Source organism: Dipodomys spectabilis, unplaced genomic scaffold, assembly GCF_019054845.1.
Source record: "Dipodomys spectabilis isolate Male_0828 unplaced genomic scaffold, ASM1905484v1 ptg000054l, whole genome shotgun sequence".
Classification (NCBI taxonomy): Eukaryota; Metazoa; Chordata; class Mammalia; order Rodentia; family Heteromyidae; genus Dipodomys; species Dipodomys spectabilis.
The window spans coordinates 11,220,227-11,236,534 of record NW_024870731.1 but is presented as its reverse complement, the minus strand read 5'-3'; the positions used below and the strand labels follow the sequence as shown (position 1 = coordinate 11,236,534).

General features: G+C 40.1%; 1 protein-coding gene across 7 annotated transcripts in view; it reads left to right on the top strand.

Annotated features, from left to right (window-relative positions):
- Tbc1d5 (TBC1 domain family member 5) overlaps positions 1-16,308 on the top strand; it is a 484,073-nt gene that overhangs the window by 452,388 nt on the left and 15,377 nt on the right. For all 7 annotated transcript variants that reach the window (XM_042679822.1, XM_042679821.1, XM_042679819.1 and 4 more), the window contains one exon: positions 13,308-13,407. In XM_042679822.1, the coding sequence (XP_042535756.1) occupies positions 13,308-13,407 (100 nt within the window). The remainder of the gene's footprint in view (positions 1-13,307; positions 13,408-16,308) is intronic.

Genomic DNA, 16,308 nt, shown 5'->3' with positions numbered 1-16,308 from the left:
TTGAATTAAGTCAAGAACAAATTGCCCTTATAGGACAAAGTTACGGGCTACATTTGAAAAACAAGAGAGAAAGGAATAAAGTTGTAAAAACTGCTTTTCTTGAGAAGCAGTTGTGAAAGCGGAAGCTCCCTCTTCTCCTCCCCCTCCCGATGCACACCCTTCGTTTGTAGACGCCAGACTAGACCCGACTCCTAGACCCGTGCTCCTGCTTCCCTTCCTGTGTGTGTGCGTTTGCTCATTCACCCTGGGTAGTTCTATTTTTGTTCTCTAGGTTCCTTGTCTTTCTTACTTGGCTTCTTTGGTAAACTCATAAATGTGGCTTGATTTCACTAAATAAACCATAAGTAGTCATGCCTCCTCATTGTAGCACAAAGGGCCTTACATACTATTATCTAGCATCACCACCAGATTATCACTCCCACCTGCTGACCAAGTTCACGAAGGCCACCCCAAAGAGAAGATAGTTTGTGACATTAACCTGAATCCTTCCATATATTCCTTTAGATATCTAAAGGGTTCCCTTAACAAGCAGAGACCTTGTAAGTTACAGTATGTCTCCAACCACATGTAAACCCACTATCACAATGCCCCAAACATGAGGGATAATTCATATGCAAATAATACTCTAATCAATTTATAGTAAACAGTGAGAAATGCTGTCAAATTACATCAAGATGTTCTCAGTTTGGATTCCAGGCAGTTTTTTGGATTTAAAGCATATTTGTATACTCTACATGCAACTCTTAATCACTTTAGTATAAATATACATATCACATAAAATACCAAAAAAGTACTTTTGAAGAATCAAATTGAAGAAATAAAAATGAAAAATCAGCATCATTGATGTGAAGTTAACATTTATATAAATCTTAAAATTAACTCTAGGTATCAATAAGACTTCAATATCATCCATTGTTGAAGCTACTAATATCATATTTTCTGTAGCTCATGTTGTCCCAAACTTGAGATTCTCTTCCCCACCTCCCTATATTGCCATCTACCACACCCAGCCTTGGACATGATTCATGAAAGTTTTCAGAATTAGGTTTAATGCTAGTATTGTACCTCACTGGTGGAGGCTTAGCAAGTATGTGATTGATTCCCAGCACTGAAAAAGAAGTAGGGGATGAGGATTCAAAGCAAGACAGATGGTCAAGAAAATAGACAATACCTAATACGTGAGCCAGGAATTAAGATTCAAATTTGCAAGCTGTTCTAATTTTTAAAATATTCAAATGCTGAAGCTTGCATATTACTTGAGACTCTTCCTATTCAGGATGCATTTAAGGTACATGTAATAGAAATTTTGATTCAAGCTCATTCTAGTAACAAAGTTATTAGTTTAAACAAGTGCGCTGTCTGCATATTTGAATCATCTAGGGAGTTTTACAACAATCCAGGCAACAGAAGAGCTGAAGGAGAATCTCTGTGGTGAGGCCTGGACACTGGTAATTATTTAGTTTCCCAAGCCATCCAAATGTATAGTCAAGGTTTAGAATCACTGATTTAGAAACTCTGAGTGACTTCCAAGGACTCAAATTCTTGTTCTCAGCCTTCTGAGAATAGTTCTTCCACAGTTTGGAAGCAAAACAGATACATTTGCAGATACATTGTTCACCAACCTCCAGAGAAAAGAAAACCCATATATCCCCGAGTCATCCTTTTATTTTTTTAAAATTTTTTTACTCAGTTTTGGGGCTTGAATTCAGGACCTGGGTGCAGTCCCTGAGCCTCCTTGTGCTCAAAGCTAGTGTTCTACCACTTGAGCCACAGTGCCACATCTGGCTTTTTCTGAGTATCTTACTGGAGATAAATCCCATGGACATTCCTGCTTTTGTGTGGCCTTCAAACCAAAATTCTCAAGTCTCAGCCTTCTGACTAGCTAGGATTACATGTGTGAGTACCAGTGTCCAGCTTCCTTTGTGGATTCTTAAACATGGAGAAATCTCTCTTGAACATATCTATCATAAGCATCTTTTTGATTAGTTATCAACAGGCTAGTCTTATAAGATTGATGGAAAGAAGCCATATTGCCTGTGCTACAAAAATTAAGTGGCAGAGAGAACAAAGGAGACGTGGGCAGCATGTAGAATGTCTTGAACAGGCCAAACACATAAGAGAAAAATGCCCAACAACAAACAGAGCCTCTACTTTTAAACAAATGGTTACTAAGCAAAACGTTTTTAAAACAACTTTGGCAGCAAAATGGGTTCCACCTTAGTTTATTAAATTAACCTTTGAATACTCCATAGGTCTGCCTTAATCTGCTTAAGATCTTGTAAGGAGAATGGGTGGTACAATCAAATGGAATTCCTTTCCTTATTGGAGCTTAAGAATACTTGGATTTAGGCCCTGGCCAGCAAAGTATGTATAGGCAGCAAAGGCTTTTACATACCAAACCAGTGACCATATAGTTGATACTCCCCTCTGGGGGCCATTTCTTCCATCACCACGCTATGCTTGAGTGCAGCTTTTTTTTTTTTTTTAGGGACTGGCAATCAAATGTACATCATTGAGGTTGTAAGATAAGGAGGTTTCTTTGGGTTTCTCCAGACCTCTCCGCTCTGCCCCCTATCTTTTGTGCCTTCCACTTCTCCTGGGGCCTGAGGAAGGGTATGGCCCACCCAGATTCTAACCACCTGTACCAGCATTACGCCAAAAATGATGTCCCGTGTGTCCCGTCGGGCGTGGTTTCACCTGATGCCCAATGCGCAGCCCCATCAAGGAGACTTCTGCATACCCCAAACACTGTGATGTAACTTCCCCTAGAGGGTCCCTCTCCTTCTTCTATATAATGAAGAATATTTGCCTGTGTTCTTTTTGTTCCTCTAACTCTGCCCCCAACCTGAGGGTCCGACTCTCCTGCACTAGGGAGTATAAGAAGTATGAATCATACTGCTTGGGTTTGGGGGATTTTCCCCCCATTAAGGCCAGTAACTGAGTTCCCTATACCTGAAGATAATATGCAAAGTGTTGAGTCTCCTTAGAAGGAGACTGGGGTACACGGGCTCCATCATAAAACCATACTTGGAGTAAGTTTTGTCCAAAGTGAAGTTATAATCTAAAAACAATAACAAGCCTTCAACCATCATGATATAGAACGTGTATCATTATAGACAGACTCAAAGAGCTTTACTATCTGGTGAATGGTAGGACCAGTATGTTCTGATTCTAGTGTTGTGATTCTTTTTTTTTAATACGTTTTTATTGTAAAAATACTGTACAGAGGGGTTACAGTTACATGAGCAAGGTAATGAGTACATTTCTTATCAAGCATTGTTGCCTCCTCCTTTGTTTCCCCCCCCCATCCCTTCCCTCCCACCTCCACAACCACATCCCTCCCCCCCCACACCTAAATTGTAAAGTTCGTTTTTTAACATAGTGTTTTGTACATTTCATTGTTACATTGGGTCAACCTGTATCCCTATTTAAGCATTTTGTTTTTTCCCTTCCCCTTCCCAAATTAGAGAAGTGTATATACAAGATGCAGGGCACCGACATCAAATACAGTGAAAATAAGGGTGATACCATGGGGGAGGAACATACAAAGAAACCAAAAGATCACATGGTACATTATAAAAGAAACAATAGCAAGAAAGAAAAAAACCACTTGTGTCGCTATCTTGGGGTTCATTTCACTTAACATCATCTTATTTGGTCATATGTACATAGCTTTTGACCTTTTCTGCTTGTCCCAAACATATACTAGTTATTGCAAGTAAGGGAAACAATGGGACCTATGTTTCTTCGGGCCTGGCTTCCTTCACTTACAAACGGGGTGATGTCATTCTTTCTGATAGAACATAGAATTCCATTGTGTATGTATGCGTGTATGTGTGTGTGTGTGTGTGTGTGTGTGTGTGTGTGTGTGTGTATGTGTGTGTGTGTGTGTGTGTGTGTGTGTATTACCACATTTTCTTGATCCATTCATCTACTGAGGGGCATCTGGGTTGGTTCCATATCTTAGCTATGGTAAATAATGCTGCAATAAACATATTTGTGCTGGTAGCTTTAGTATGGTCTTCTTTGTGATCATTTGGGTAAATGCCCAAAAGTAGGATTGCTGGGTCATAAGGGAGCTCTATGTGGAGTCTTTTGAGGAACCTCCATACTGCTTTCCAAAGTGGGTGAACAAGTTTACACTCCCACCAACAATGCAGTAGGGTTCCCATCTGTCCACATCCCCTCCAACATCTGTTGTTACTAGAGGTCTTGATTATAGCCATTCTAACTGGGGTGAGGTGGAATCTCAATGTTGTTTTGATTTGCATTTCTTTTATGGCTAGAGAGGTTGAGCATTTCTTCATATGTCTGTTGGCCATTCTTAGGGTTGTGATTCTTATTCCAGCTTGTTCTGCGTCATGTTATACTACTTTATACACCCGTACCACTTAATTCATGCTCCCTGAAAAGTCCTTTGTGCTCCCCTTCCATTTTCAATGATAGTGTCTTCCTGTGCTCTTACCATATGTTTCTCTGGCTTGGATTTCTTTCACACCGGGTGTGTTTTGCCCTTGTGTACACCACAGCTTCCTCAGAACATGCGTGGTCTTCCTACTTCTCAAGACTTTCCATTTCCTTCACTTCCCACTTCTTGTTCACCCATCTGCTCAAGCAAGACTGGGTGTCTTTCCTGTCTTCTGGTTGCTATACTTAGCCTGCAGTCAGTGTCATTCTCCTTGTCTGCGTCTCCTGTGATCTGAGGATACTCACTTAGACTCTGAGTGAAGCTTTATACCACTGCCTTTCCTGCCTCACTTTACCCCTCGATTGCCATTATAATCTATAAGTAGTCTAAGGGTCAACCCCTGACCCCCAAACATACTTACCTGAAGTATGTTTCTGCAAAACCCCAGTTCCAGCTGTTTCCTGGGTACTCACTCGATTCCATGGGCTAGGTCTTTGCCCAGGTGCCATACTTGGCAGCCTCTGCTCTGTTTAATGGCCCCTAAAATGTCCCTTCTTACCATTTCTTCCAATCCAACTGTTGTTTCAAGACTTCTAAGAACTTCAACCTCTTTCTGAAAACATGCCTTCATTTACATATTCACAGTTGAAAATCATCCGTCTTCCCAACTTCATGAGTGCCCACTCCCCCTCTATCCCAGAAAACTCTAAATCCTATCTTGGCTTTAAGGAAGGATCATGCTATCCTGCAAACTCTCAGAGGTTAGAGACCCATGTATCATTCATTATTGTATTTCCCACAGACCTACCACAGTGAAAAATAACATACTTGTTGAAGACATTGACAATTAAGTGAACAATTCACTGTAAAAGCTTACCCTACTTTTTAGACAATAAATAGAGGAAATTTTTATCAGAATTAAAGATGCTGGCAGAGTCACCAATAACTGTTACTGGTGACATTCCAGGGAGGAGTTATCCAAAGGGACAACTATCTGGCCCATGGGTACTGAGTTTGTGATGTCCCCCAAAAAATATTAGGACAAAACAAGATAGAGACCACTAAAGTTTATTAGTAAAGCAAAGCAAAGCAATGTGGTAGGTGACCAGTCATGGGTGTGGACACATCTGATAACAGGTATGGTGAATTACTACCATATCACTGGTATTTATGATGAAAAAGTAGGCTGGGGTTTGGCTCAAATTCACCTTCATATAAGTGTCTCCCTTTGATCTGACAGTTGGTACATTCTTTTTGGGGGGCCTGGGGGTCCAGTCGTGGGGCCTGAACTCTGGGCCTGGGCGCTGTCCCTCAGCTCTTCAGCTCAAGGCTAGCGCTCTACCACTTGAGCCACAGCGCCACTTCCGGCTTTTTTCTTTTTGCTTATGTGGTGCTGAGGAATCGAACCCAGGGCCTCAGGCATGCAAGGCAAGCGCTCTACCACTGAGCCACCTTCCCAGCCCCACACTTGGTACATTCTATCATTCTTGCTGTTACATTGTTTTATCAGTTGGGCCCAGAGACTTCAATGTTGGTCTGCTAATGACACTTGAGTGATTGATACTTGGGTGTCTCATCATCAAAGGATGGGGTTTGCCACAGGCTCCCTTCAGGACAGGTTTCCATCCTTGAGATAATTTTTTTTCTTTGTAAACACTTTTAGAGTCATTTTTTCCAGAATACATGTCTTTCTTTCAGGTTTTCTTTCTCAGCCTTAAAATAGCTAGGCCAATAGACAAGGCCAGGAGAAAGCTACTTTTCTTTCTAAATGTTACAGCTTATGAGACTATATAAGGGTTAAAGAGAAAAAAAAAGTGTAGGAGTCTTGTGCTTTTAATCAAGCTATTCATTAATATAGCATTTGTGATATTTCTGGCTGTTCTTTCCAGTGCCTTATTTTCCTTGATCAGCTTGCCTCAGAAAGACATTGAAGCATTTAATAAAATTAATATATAAAATGTCTGTATTCGAATTGGAAAATTTTGAGAAGTGTAATGGCTCAACTGTTTGGGGAGGAAGGATGGCATCCTCACTTTTTAAACTTTGCTTTTTGAAAGGGAATTTTAAAAAAAACACTTCTTATTATTCAGTGAGAAACAAACATCATTCAGCAAACAAAAGTTACTAGCGATTGAAGTTGCTAGGCAAATGCTCTACCACTTGAGTCATGCCTCTGGCTTTTTCGGCATGAGTTATTTGCAAAGTAGGGTCTCACTTTATACCTAGACAAACCTAGGCTGTACTCTTCCTATTTGTGTGCCTCCTCTGTGGCAGGGGTAACAGTCTGTGCACGTAAGCCACTGGTCTTGCAGATTTGTTATTTTTCTTATTCCTGAGCTGGATTTGAAACCATGACCCCTACTTTTGCCTCTTAAGTGACTAGGATTATGGGCTTGCACTGCCTTACAAAGCCATTTGCTTGTTTTGTCTTTATTAAGTAATTATACAAAGCGTTTTCCATTTCACAAGTCAGGTTATGAGTACAATGTGTCTCGATCAATGTCACCCCATCCATCATTGCCCTCCAGTTTTACTTGTTTTGAAAACTAAAGTAGCCCAGACTGACCTATAATGTGTTCAAGGAAAGTGGAATATGGGATGGGTTATTAACTGGAGGACCATGGTAATGGAATACAGAAAAGAATTGTGCATTGGGAAGAAAGAGGAGTAGTGGGACAAAGTACTTGAGTTCAACAGATGTCTAAACCTACATGTGATTCTATAGAGCAGGTCATGTTTCATGTAGGAAACGATGGGAGAATCTAACTCATAGGTTTATCTACCTAATAAACTTGCTGTGAAGATGAATGTATTCATATATTCAAGTTCAGTGTCTGCCAGAAACTTTTGAAGGGACTGAGGTTAGTTTTCTTTGCTGATGGAGTAGCCCTCATCCTCAGATCCTTCCCTTCAGAGCTCCTAGTGCAGTTGATGCTTTTGTGCACTCTAGTCTGTATGTGCCCCTATTTCATGACCCTCTTATCTATTTTTTTGGCTTTGATAATCAGAACTAAAGGCAGTTCTGGACTCTTAAGCCCTTATTATTCTCTGGACTAGGCCAAATAAAGATCTTAAAACCAAAACTGGTCTTTTCCAACAATGAATCATAAAACTTTTATTTAAATTTCATTTCATTGCTTTAGCCTGAAACTGTGTTTTCCATTTGTATTCATTTCCACCTTCCACCAGTCCTGCCAGATGGCAGTAAGGAGACTAAGAAATTAAGAAACTTAGCCAGGCGCCGGTGGCTCACGCCTGTAATCCTAACTCCTCAGGAGGCTGAGATCTGAGAATTACGGTTCAAAGCCAGCCTGGGCAAGGAAAAGTCCGTGAGACTCTTATCTCCAATAAACCACTAGGAAACCGGAAGTGGCACTGTGGCTCAAGCAGTAGAGTGCTTACCTTGAGCTGGAGAGCTCCGGGACAGCGCCCAAACCCAGAGTTCAAGCCCCACGACTGACCAAAAAAAAAAAAAAAGAAATTAAGGAACTTGTCCAAGATTATGTACCTTTTAACTGGAAAAAAAAATGGTATTTGATCCCAGGTATCACTACCCAAAATTCTATCACACCCTGCCACACTCCTTTCCTTAGTAACAAGCAGAATATGTAGGCAAAGGTGTCTATTTACCTATAAGTATAACTAGAGTAACTATACTAACCAATTTTCATGCAAGTTTGGGGCAGCTAGCTAATCATTTTTCTTTTGGTCAGAGGACCCATTTAATAAAAACATATGACTAAAGCAGTTAGTGTGTGAAGCATTCAACTAGAAGGAGAGTACAGTACCAAGAAACGGAGGCATAAGTGTAAAATGGTTTTCTGCCATCATCAAGTCTTGATTATTGGCTTTCTTTTACCTGTAATCACATAATAGAGTGAAGAATATATGACAAACTACTCTTTTGCCTCCAAATGACTGCTTTTCTATTTGTAAAGTCTAAGTGATAGTTGAAGGGTTTCGGAATGTTTTTAAATTAAGCAGCCTCTAGAGGGATGATGCACTGGTTGTCATATTTCCAAATGGAAAAGGTTCTTGGCCCTTCCACCTGCTTCAACCAGAGAAGCCTCTTTCTCATGCATGCATCTAGTGTTTGTTTGTACAAGGTTATCTTCTGAAAATGAATACAATAAATGACAAAAGTTCCTTTTTTCTATAGTGAACTTTCAGTGTTTCTATGAAGATTTGGTTTGTATTGAGATTCACTTGAGTTTTAGACTTACAAGATACTCTTTAACTGTTACCTCCAGAGTCCTAAGCAAAAGTGCAAGCTTGGAAATTTATGTTCTCATATCCATGCACATTTACCCAGAAAGCGTCCCAAGCTGCTGTGTCCTCTAATCACTTAACACCCACACACACCACCTACTCTAAAGGCCCCAGTTACCTCACCACAATCTAGCAGAATAATGTTTCAGATAGAGCAGCAGTGTTTGCTGAAGACAACCCTGTGAGATAAAGACCCACTCCAGTTTGACAGTGTCTCAAGCTTAGCATGCCACACTTAACTTCCTAAAATGTGTCCTTTTAACTTCCCTCCCAACTCCAGAAAAGAATAAATCCCTTTAGGCAGGAATGACTGATAGGGATTAAAACTCCAGAAGTCTTTTGTATTTCAAAGAAGTGGTTGCTTATCCAAAGTAAACTAATGCCTCAAGCAAACAGGGTTTTTTTAAATATATATTTTTATTGTAAAGATACTGAACAGAGGGGTTACAGTTACATGAGCAAGGTAATCAGTCCATTTCCTATCGAGCATTGTTGCCCTCTCCTTTATTTTCCCCAACTCCTCCCTCCTCCCCACCCCTACATCTCATTGTTACAATGGGTCATCCTGTATCCCCATTTCAGCATTTTGTTATTTCTCTTCCCCTCCCCAAACTAGAAAAATGTATATTCAAAATGCAGGACACTGGAATCAAATACAGTGACAATGGGTTGTACCATGGGGGAAGAACATACAAAGAAACAAAAAAATCACATAGGATATTATTATAAGTACATTAAAAAGAACAACAAGAAAGATAAAATCTCTTGTGTCCCTATCTTGGGGTTCATTTCGCTTAGCATCAGGATATATAGTCATATGTACATGGCTTTTGACTTTATCAAGTTTGTCCTAGACATATACTAGTTATTGCAGATAAGGGAAACCATGGGACCTATGTTTCTTTTAGTCTGGCTAGCTTCACTTAGTATAATTTTTTCTAAGTCTTTCCATTTCGTAACAAATGGGGCAATGTCATTCTTTCTGATGGAGGCATAGAATTCCATTTTGTGTGTGTGTCACATTTTCTTGATGCATTCATCTACTGAGGTGCATCTGGGTTGGTTCCACATCTTAGTTATGGTGAATAATGCTGCAATAAACATAGTTTTACTGGTAACTTTAGCATGACCTTGTTTGTGATTGTTTGCGTAAATGACTAAAAGTGGGATTACTTGCTCACAGGGGAGCTCTATGTGGAGTCTTTTGAGGAACCTCCATACTGCTTTCCAAAGTGGTTGAACAAGTTTACATTCCCACCAACAATGCAGTAGGGTTTCCTTTTGGCCACATCCCCTCCAGCATCTGTTATTAGAGTTCTTGATTATAGCCATTCTAACTGAGGTAAGGTGGAATATCAATGTTGTTTTGATTTACATTTCTTTTATGACTAGAGAAGTTGAACATTTCTTCATGTGTCTATTGGCCATTCTTATTTCCTCTTCAGAGAAGTTTCTCTTTAAGTCTTTAGCCCACTTATTCATCAGGCAGTTGTTTCGTTGAAGATTTGTTGTTGGGGGATTTAATTTTTAAAGTTCTAAGTATATTTTAGATATGAGACCCTTGTCCATTGCATGGCTAGTGAAGATCTTCTCCCAATCCATATGCTTTCTATTGATCTTGCTTTTTATGTCCTTTGCCATACAGAAGCTCTGAAGTTTCATGCAATCCCATTTATCCAACCTTTCTTTGATTTGTTGTGTTTCTGAGTCTTTATTAAGAAAGTTTCAGCCTATGCCACGTAGCCCTAGAGTTTTTCCTATTCCTTCCCAAACAGATGTTTTTAAAACTAAGATGCACTGCTTAATAAAAAATAAAAAATAAAAGAAGCACTGCTTTCCTACTGCCCTTTGCCCAATCTGGGCTGTCAGCAGCCTAGTTGGTAGCCACATGCAAAGAGAATACACAAGTCCTAAATTCAGGCTAGGTTTGTGTCTCTAACAAATGAAAAAAAACAAAAGGCCTATTCAGTAGAGGGGGCAAGATTAGGGCCAGGATTGGGATAAGGATGCCTCTTATTTCATTGTGAGAATTTTATACACTTTACCTCATACATTCTTAATTTAACTTTGTTATTCTATCACTTTGTAAGTTCCTGCGAACAGAGCCACTGACTACATTCTCCAGAATATTGAATTTCGGTCAGATGGGGAGAGAATATCTGGAGTTCACGTGACTTTTGAATGGAGGACCAGGAAGAGAAAGAACTTCAGTTTCCCATGCCATTTACCAATTTAGTTGTCATTCCACTCTGCTACTATTTCAGCTATTTACTGCTACTTAGCATACCACTCCATAATTACCTTGTTCCTGTGGGTCTGTGGTTAGCAGTCCAGGAGTCTGAACAGGACTCCTGCTGTTTCTCCCCTTCTCTGGGCCCCTGACTTGCATGGATGCAATTGGGCTGAACCAAGTAGGCCAGTGAAAACTTTATTCACATTCCTACTATTCACCTGCCTATATCTTCAGTGCTTTTGCTATGGCCTTTTTCTCTCCTCTACAATATTCTAGCCTGAACTACTTTATAGTACAATAGCTATCTTCCTGTAGGAAAAGAAGTTGAAAATGTTTTCTTCAATGATCCCCAGATTGGCCCAGTTTGATCTTGCTGCTGTTGAGCAATAGGCACCTCCAAGGAGGCAAGGAATCAATTACAGTAGCCATAGTTAACCATAGATGTCGCCTTCTTTCTCTCACTCACATCGTTTCCTCATAGAGCAGGGGAATTCAAGCCTGTGCAGAAAACGAAAGGAGAAAAAGATTAGGAAAATTCTGAAATGCCCCTTCCTTCTGGCTTTAAGACCCACTGATGTTAGGAAGGGGATAGTTTCTTTGTGTTTATTTAAGGACAGGAGGAGAAGCTGCTGCATGTTGTAGGGTTAGGGCTTGTACAATTCTACAGTGGAAGTTTTACAACAGTTGTTTTCAAGCTTCTGTTACTTCTTTTTTGTGTCAAGCCTTTCAATGCATTTTCCTAAGAGCTAGTTTTTCAGGCAGCAGTTGATAACAAGTACTTTTCAGTGCTATGATGTGTATTGTTAAAATGGAGTACACTGACAAGGAACCTCTTCAACCATTAATTTCCATGTACAAGACAAATTAGACATTCAATTTAAAAAATACCTCAGTAGTTTTCTTCCCTTCTTGTTTATGACATGTTTTTTATGTGAAAGGACAAGTATCTAAGACTAGAAAATCAATTTTCTAGCATACGCCAACCTTGGCAGCATCTTTTCTTTTTATTCCAGATGACTGGGCTTAAAATATCCCAAAAGATGAGGATGTTTCTCCTTCTCTGAGGAAAATTTCCCATAATTGCTAAATTTCCTTGGGAAAATTTTTTCCCACAGTTTTTTTTCTTAAAGTTGCAGTTTCATTAGACTTTTGTTGTCTTTTGCCACCAAGGTAATTCTTTTTTTTTTTTTTTTTTTCCGGTCGTGGGGCCTGAACTCTGGGCCTGGGCGCTGTCCCTCAGCTCTTCAGCTCAAGGCTAGCGCTCTACCACTTGAGCCACAGCGCCACTTCCGGCTTTTTTCTTTTTGCTTATGTGGTGCTGAGGAATCGAACCCAGGGCCTCATGCATGCAAGGCATGCGCTCTACCACTGAGCCACCTTCCCAGCCCCACCAAGGTAATTCTTAACCAGAGTTCTTCTTTCTAGAAAGAAACAAAATGCCCTAGTGTTATATCAAGAGAGGAAATATAACAACAGCTACTTGCAGACTGTGGAGGAAAATCTTTTCTAAGTGTTTTGAGAAATCTCACATTTTAAAAGATTAGCATTGTCTATAAAATTAAGAGAGTTGTTTTATATAAATGGAGATTTTTGGTTTCCCAAGTTTGTGAGGACAAACAGAATATCTGTATCTCAGCTGCCTGGGAAATATTGATCTTAAGACCTACTGCATTGTTTGCATTGTTCAATACTTATTGAGGATACTTATGTACTTTTCATACAAGACTGTACATGTAAACATTTACACATGACACACATCTCAAATTCAATTAAGAATACTTCAGATCTTTTAAGCTCCATTTTTGTTGATGATAGCAGTGATGAGCTTATTTTTGTTTATTTACTGTTTTCTTATTTTGACTGTGTTTGAAAAGACAAACAGCTAGGCACTAGTAGTTGCCACCTATAATCCTAAGTATTCAGGAAATTGAGAAGTAGAGGATCATAGTTTGAAGACTGGCCAGAAAAATTATCAAGACTCTTCCCCATCCCCACCCCCCACCCCCAGTCCTGGGGCTTGCAGACTCGGGGCCTGGGCACTGTCCCTGAGCTTATTTTCCTCAAGGCTAGCGCTCTACCATGTGAGCCACAGCACTACTTCCAGCTTTTTCTGTGTACATGGTACTGAGGAATCAAATCCAGGACTTCATGCATGCCAGGCAAGCACTCTACCACTGAGCCACATTCCCAGCCCCATCAAGACTCTTATCTTCAGATAACCAGCAAAACACCAGGCTGGAGTAATGGCTTATGTGATAGAACAAAGGCCGTAAGCATGAAAGCTGAACAAAAGTAATGAGGCCCTGAGTTCTACCCTGGTTCAAAAAAAAAATTGACCATGCTGAGAACTGTGGGGATTTTTTTTTAATTTCATGATTTTTATCCTTATCATCTTAGGAAGAAGAATTAGAAGCCCAAATTTCCTTTCTTCAAGGGCAGCTGAATGATTTGGATGCCATGTGCAAATACTGCGCAAAGGTGATGGACACACATCTCGGTGAGTAAACTGCACAGGTTCGGGGAATAATGATGGTTGTAAGAGTGACAGCCAGTAGCATAACAGTGTCCTAGTTCTTGCAATAAGCTAACATGAATCATCTCACTGAATCCCTACAGCAGCCCTACAGTAGAAGTACTATTGTTATCCACATCACATAGATAAGGATACTGAAGCTCAGAGAGTTAAGAACAGATCCCCAAATTGTATGTCTAGGAAGTAGAATGGGAATTCAAAATGAAGTATCTGCTTGATTTTGTATCTAGCTGCTATATTACCCTTTGTACATTTTCTCTACCTCAAACAAAAGTGAAATGTTGAGCTTTCAAAATCAGCTACAGTGCCATGTTAACCTCTCTGTGGTCACTAATAGAATTATTCTTTTGGTAATACTGTCTTATGATCTTAACTAGGTTTCTAAGCCACTTGCTCTAGTCATAGGCCCTTTTCTTCTCTGTGCTTGTACTCTTAACATAGCAGTTTTCATGTGAGTCATACATGGCACACTGTAGATTCTTCAGGTACTAGTCTACATCTGTGAAACATCCATGCTTCATATTAGAAATGATCTGTACTGCCTCATGTTTCTATTACAGAAGTCTGTTCTGCTTGCAATAGCAAGTATATGAATACACTATTACTTACTTTTAGCACACTTGTAGACATCCATTTTTTTTTGCCCACTCTTGTGGGAACATATTAGGAAAATTAACACAAGTGTTGCTCTGTTAAGATGAATAAATAGCAGCACTAGGTATTATAGGAAATCAGAATCCATCTCACCTTTGAGGAGAAATTAAAGAAAATTCATCAAGGTTCTTTCCCACTTGGCAGGGTCCTTGGGAGTGGCCCATCTCAGGGGCCTTGCTGGAGATGAATTTTTGACCTTCCACCCCCATCAAGCAGTCTGTAAGCCTGTTAGGTTATAGAGTCCATTGTAAGTGGCCAACATGACTATCTTTTGAGTATAATCTAAACCATACTGACCGCAAGCATTCTTTTAATCATGTGGGCAGGTGCTTATCTAAATGGCTGGCTGGCCTACAGGGTCTTACTAATAAACACCTAGCTAGGTCCCTCCTTTCTACTTCCACTCTCTCAGCCCCTCCTTCAAGGAAAAGGGTCAAGAGAAGAAAACAACAGGAGAGACCCTGGTAGAGATCAGCAGGGTGGGTGGCCTTCTGTTTTTATCAAACTCCTTCTGCCCCTTTCAAGTTGTCTACATGCTGCTTTGTGATCATTTGGGCACTGGGGGCACACGCCTGTAATCCCAGCTACTCAGGAGGCTGAGATCTGAGGATTACAGTTCAAAGCCAGCCCGGGCAGAAAAGTACATGAAACTCTTACCTCCAGTAAACCACCAGAAAACCGGAAGTGGCACTGTACCTCAAGTGGTAGGGCACTTGCCTTGAGCTGAAGAGCTAGCTGAGGGACAGCGCTCATGCCCAGAGTTCAAGACCCATGACTGACCCCCCACCCCCAGAAAAAAAATCATGCAGCACTAGGCTTATATAAATTTTATATTCTCTAATATGACTATATTTAAAATGCATAAAAAGCAAGAGATAGTTTATATACAAATACACACGTGTGTGTGTGTGTGTGTGTGTGTGTGCGTGCCAGAGCCTGGGTGCTTTCCCTTAGCTTTTATGCTCAAGGCTAGCACTCTGCCACTGGACCCACTGCCCCATCTTCAGCTTTTTGGTGATTAACTGGAGAAAGGAGTCTCACTGACCTTGCTGTCGAGGCTGACTTTAAGCTGTGATCTTCACATCTCAGCCTCCTGAGTAACTAGGATTACAGGCAGAAGCCAACTTGCACCCATATTCTATATGGACTAATTAAGTGCAATTTAATTTTAAAATATGTGTTTCTATATGTGTATTTCTTGCTTTCTGACTTCTACTAAAGTGTCAGTCACCTTTGCATAACTTGATTTTGGTTTTGACCAGAGTAGGAAAGCAAAAAAATGATTAAGAGAAAGATTTACTGGAACTTTAGAAAATCCTTTTAGGAAATTTTCAAGCCGTTTGATATCCACAGCAGCTTTTGAAGCAGCTTTACTTAAGCCTCAGAATTTTCAAGCAGCTTTTGGTCTTTCAATCATCACTCAAAGAACATTTTCTCATTGCATGGGGAGGGGAAAACACTTTAATTAAAATGGTTAAAGAACAAAAAGTCCATACAAGCTGTGAGTTTTCAACTAAATGCAAAACTAGATTTGTTTTTGTGCCAGTCTCTTCATATAGCTACCAATTGTTTTTCCCTATATAAAAGCATGCCTGGATTTAAAGTGGGGCAGTGGATGTTTGCAGCAATCCAATCCCTAACCTCAAGGTCCAAAGACGCATTTCAGTTCATCAGTGTAACAGTTGTTATTCAAGGATGCTCCTGTGTGGTAGGCAATAAATTAATTCAGATGAAGTTCTTGATTCCCTTTTGTTTTTTCCCATGTATTTTTTTAAATTTCAGATTAAAATAGAACAAAAGTAGAATGTCTGAAAACCTCATTAGTATAACATTGAGTACAATATAGTATTTCAGTCTTTATAAAAAATTTAAAACTTGTTGTTGATGAAAGGAGTTCTGAGTTTAAAAAAAAAAAAAGCCGCCAGGTGTTGGTGGCTCACGCCTGTAATCGTAGCTACTCAGGAGGCTGAGATCTGAGGATTGCAGTTCAAAGCAAGCCAGGCAGGAAAAGTCCATGACACTCATATCGGCAATTAACCATCAGAAAACTGGAAGTGGCACTGTGGCTCAGTGGTAGAGTACTCTCCTTGAGCTGAAGAGCTGAGGATTAGTGCCCACGCCCAGAGTTCAAGCCACACGACCGACCAAAAAAAAAAAAAAAAAGGAGGGGACAAAAAAAAAGCAGAGCGAAGAGTAGTAGGTATTTGATGT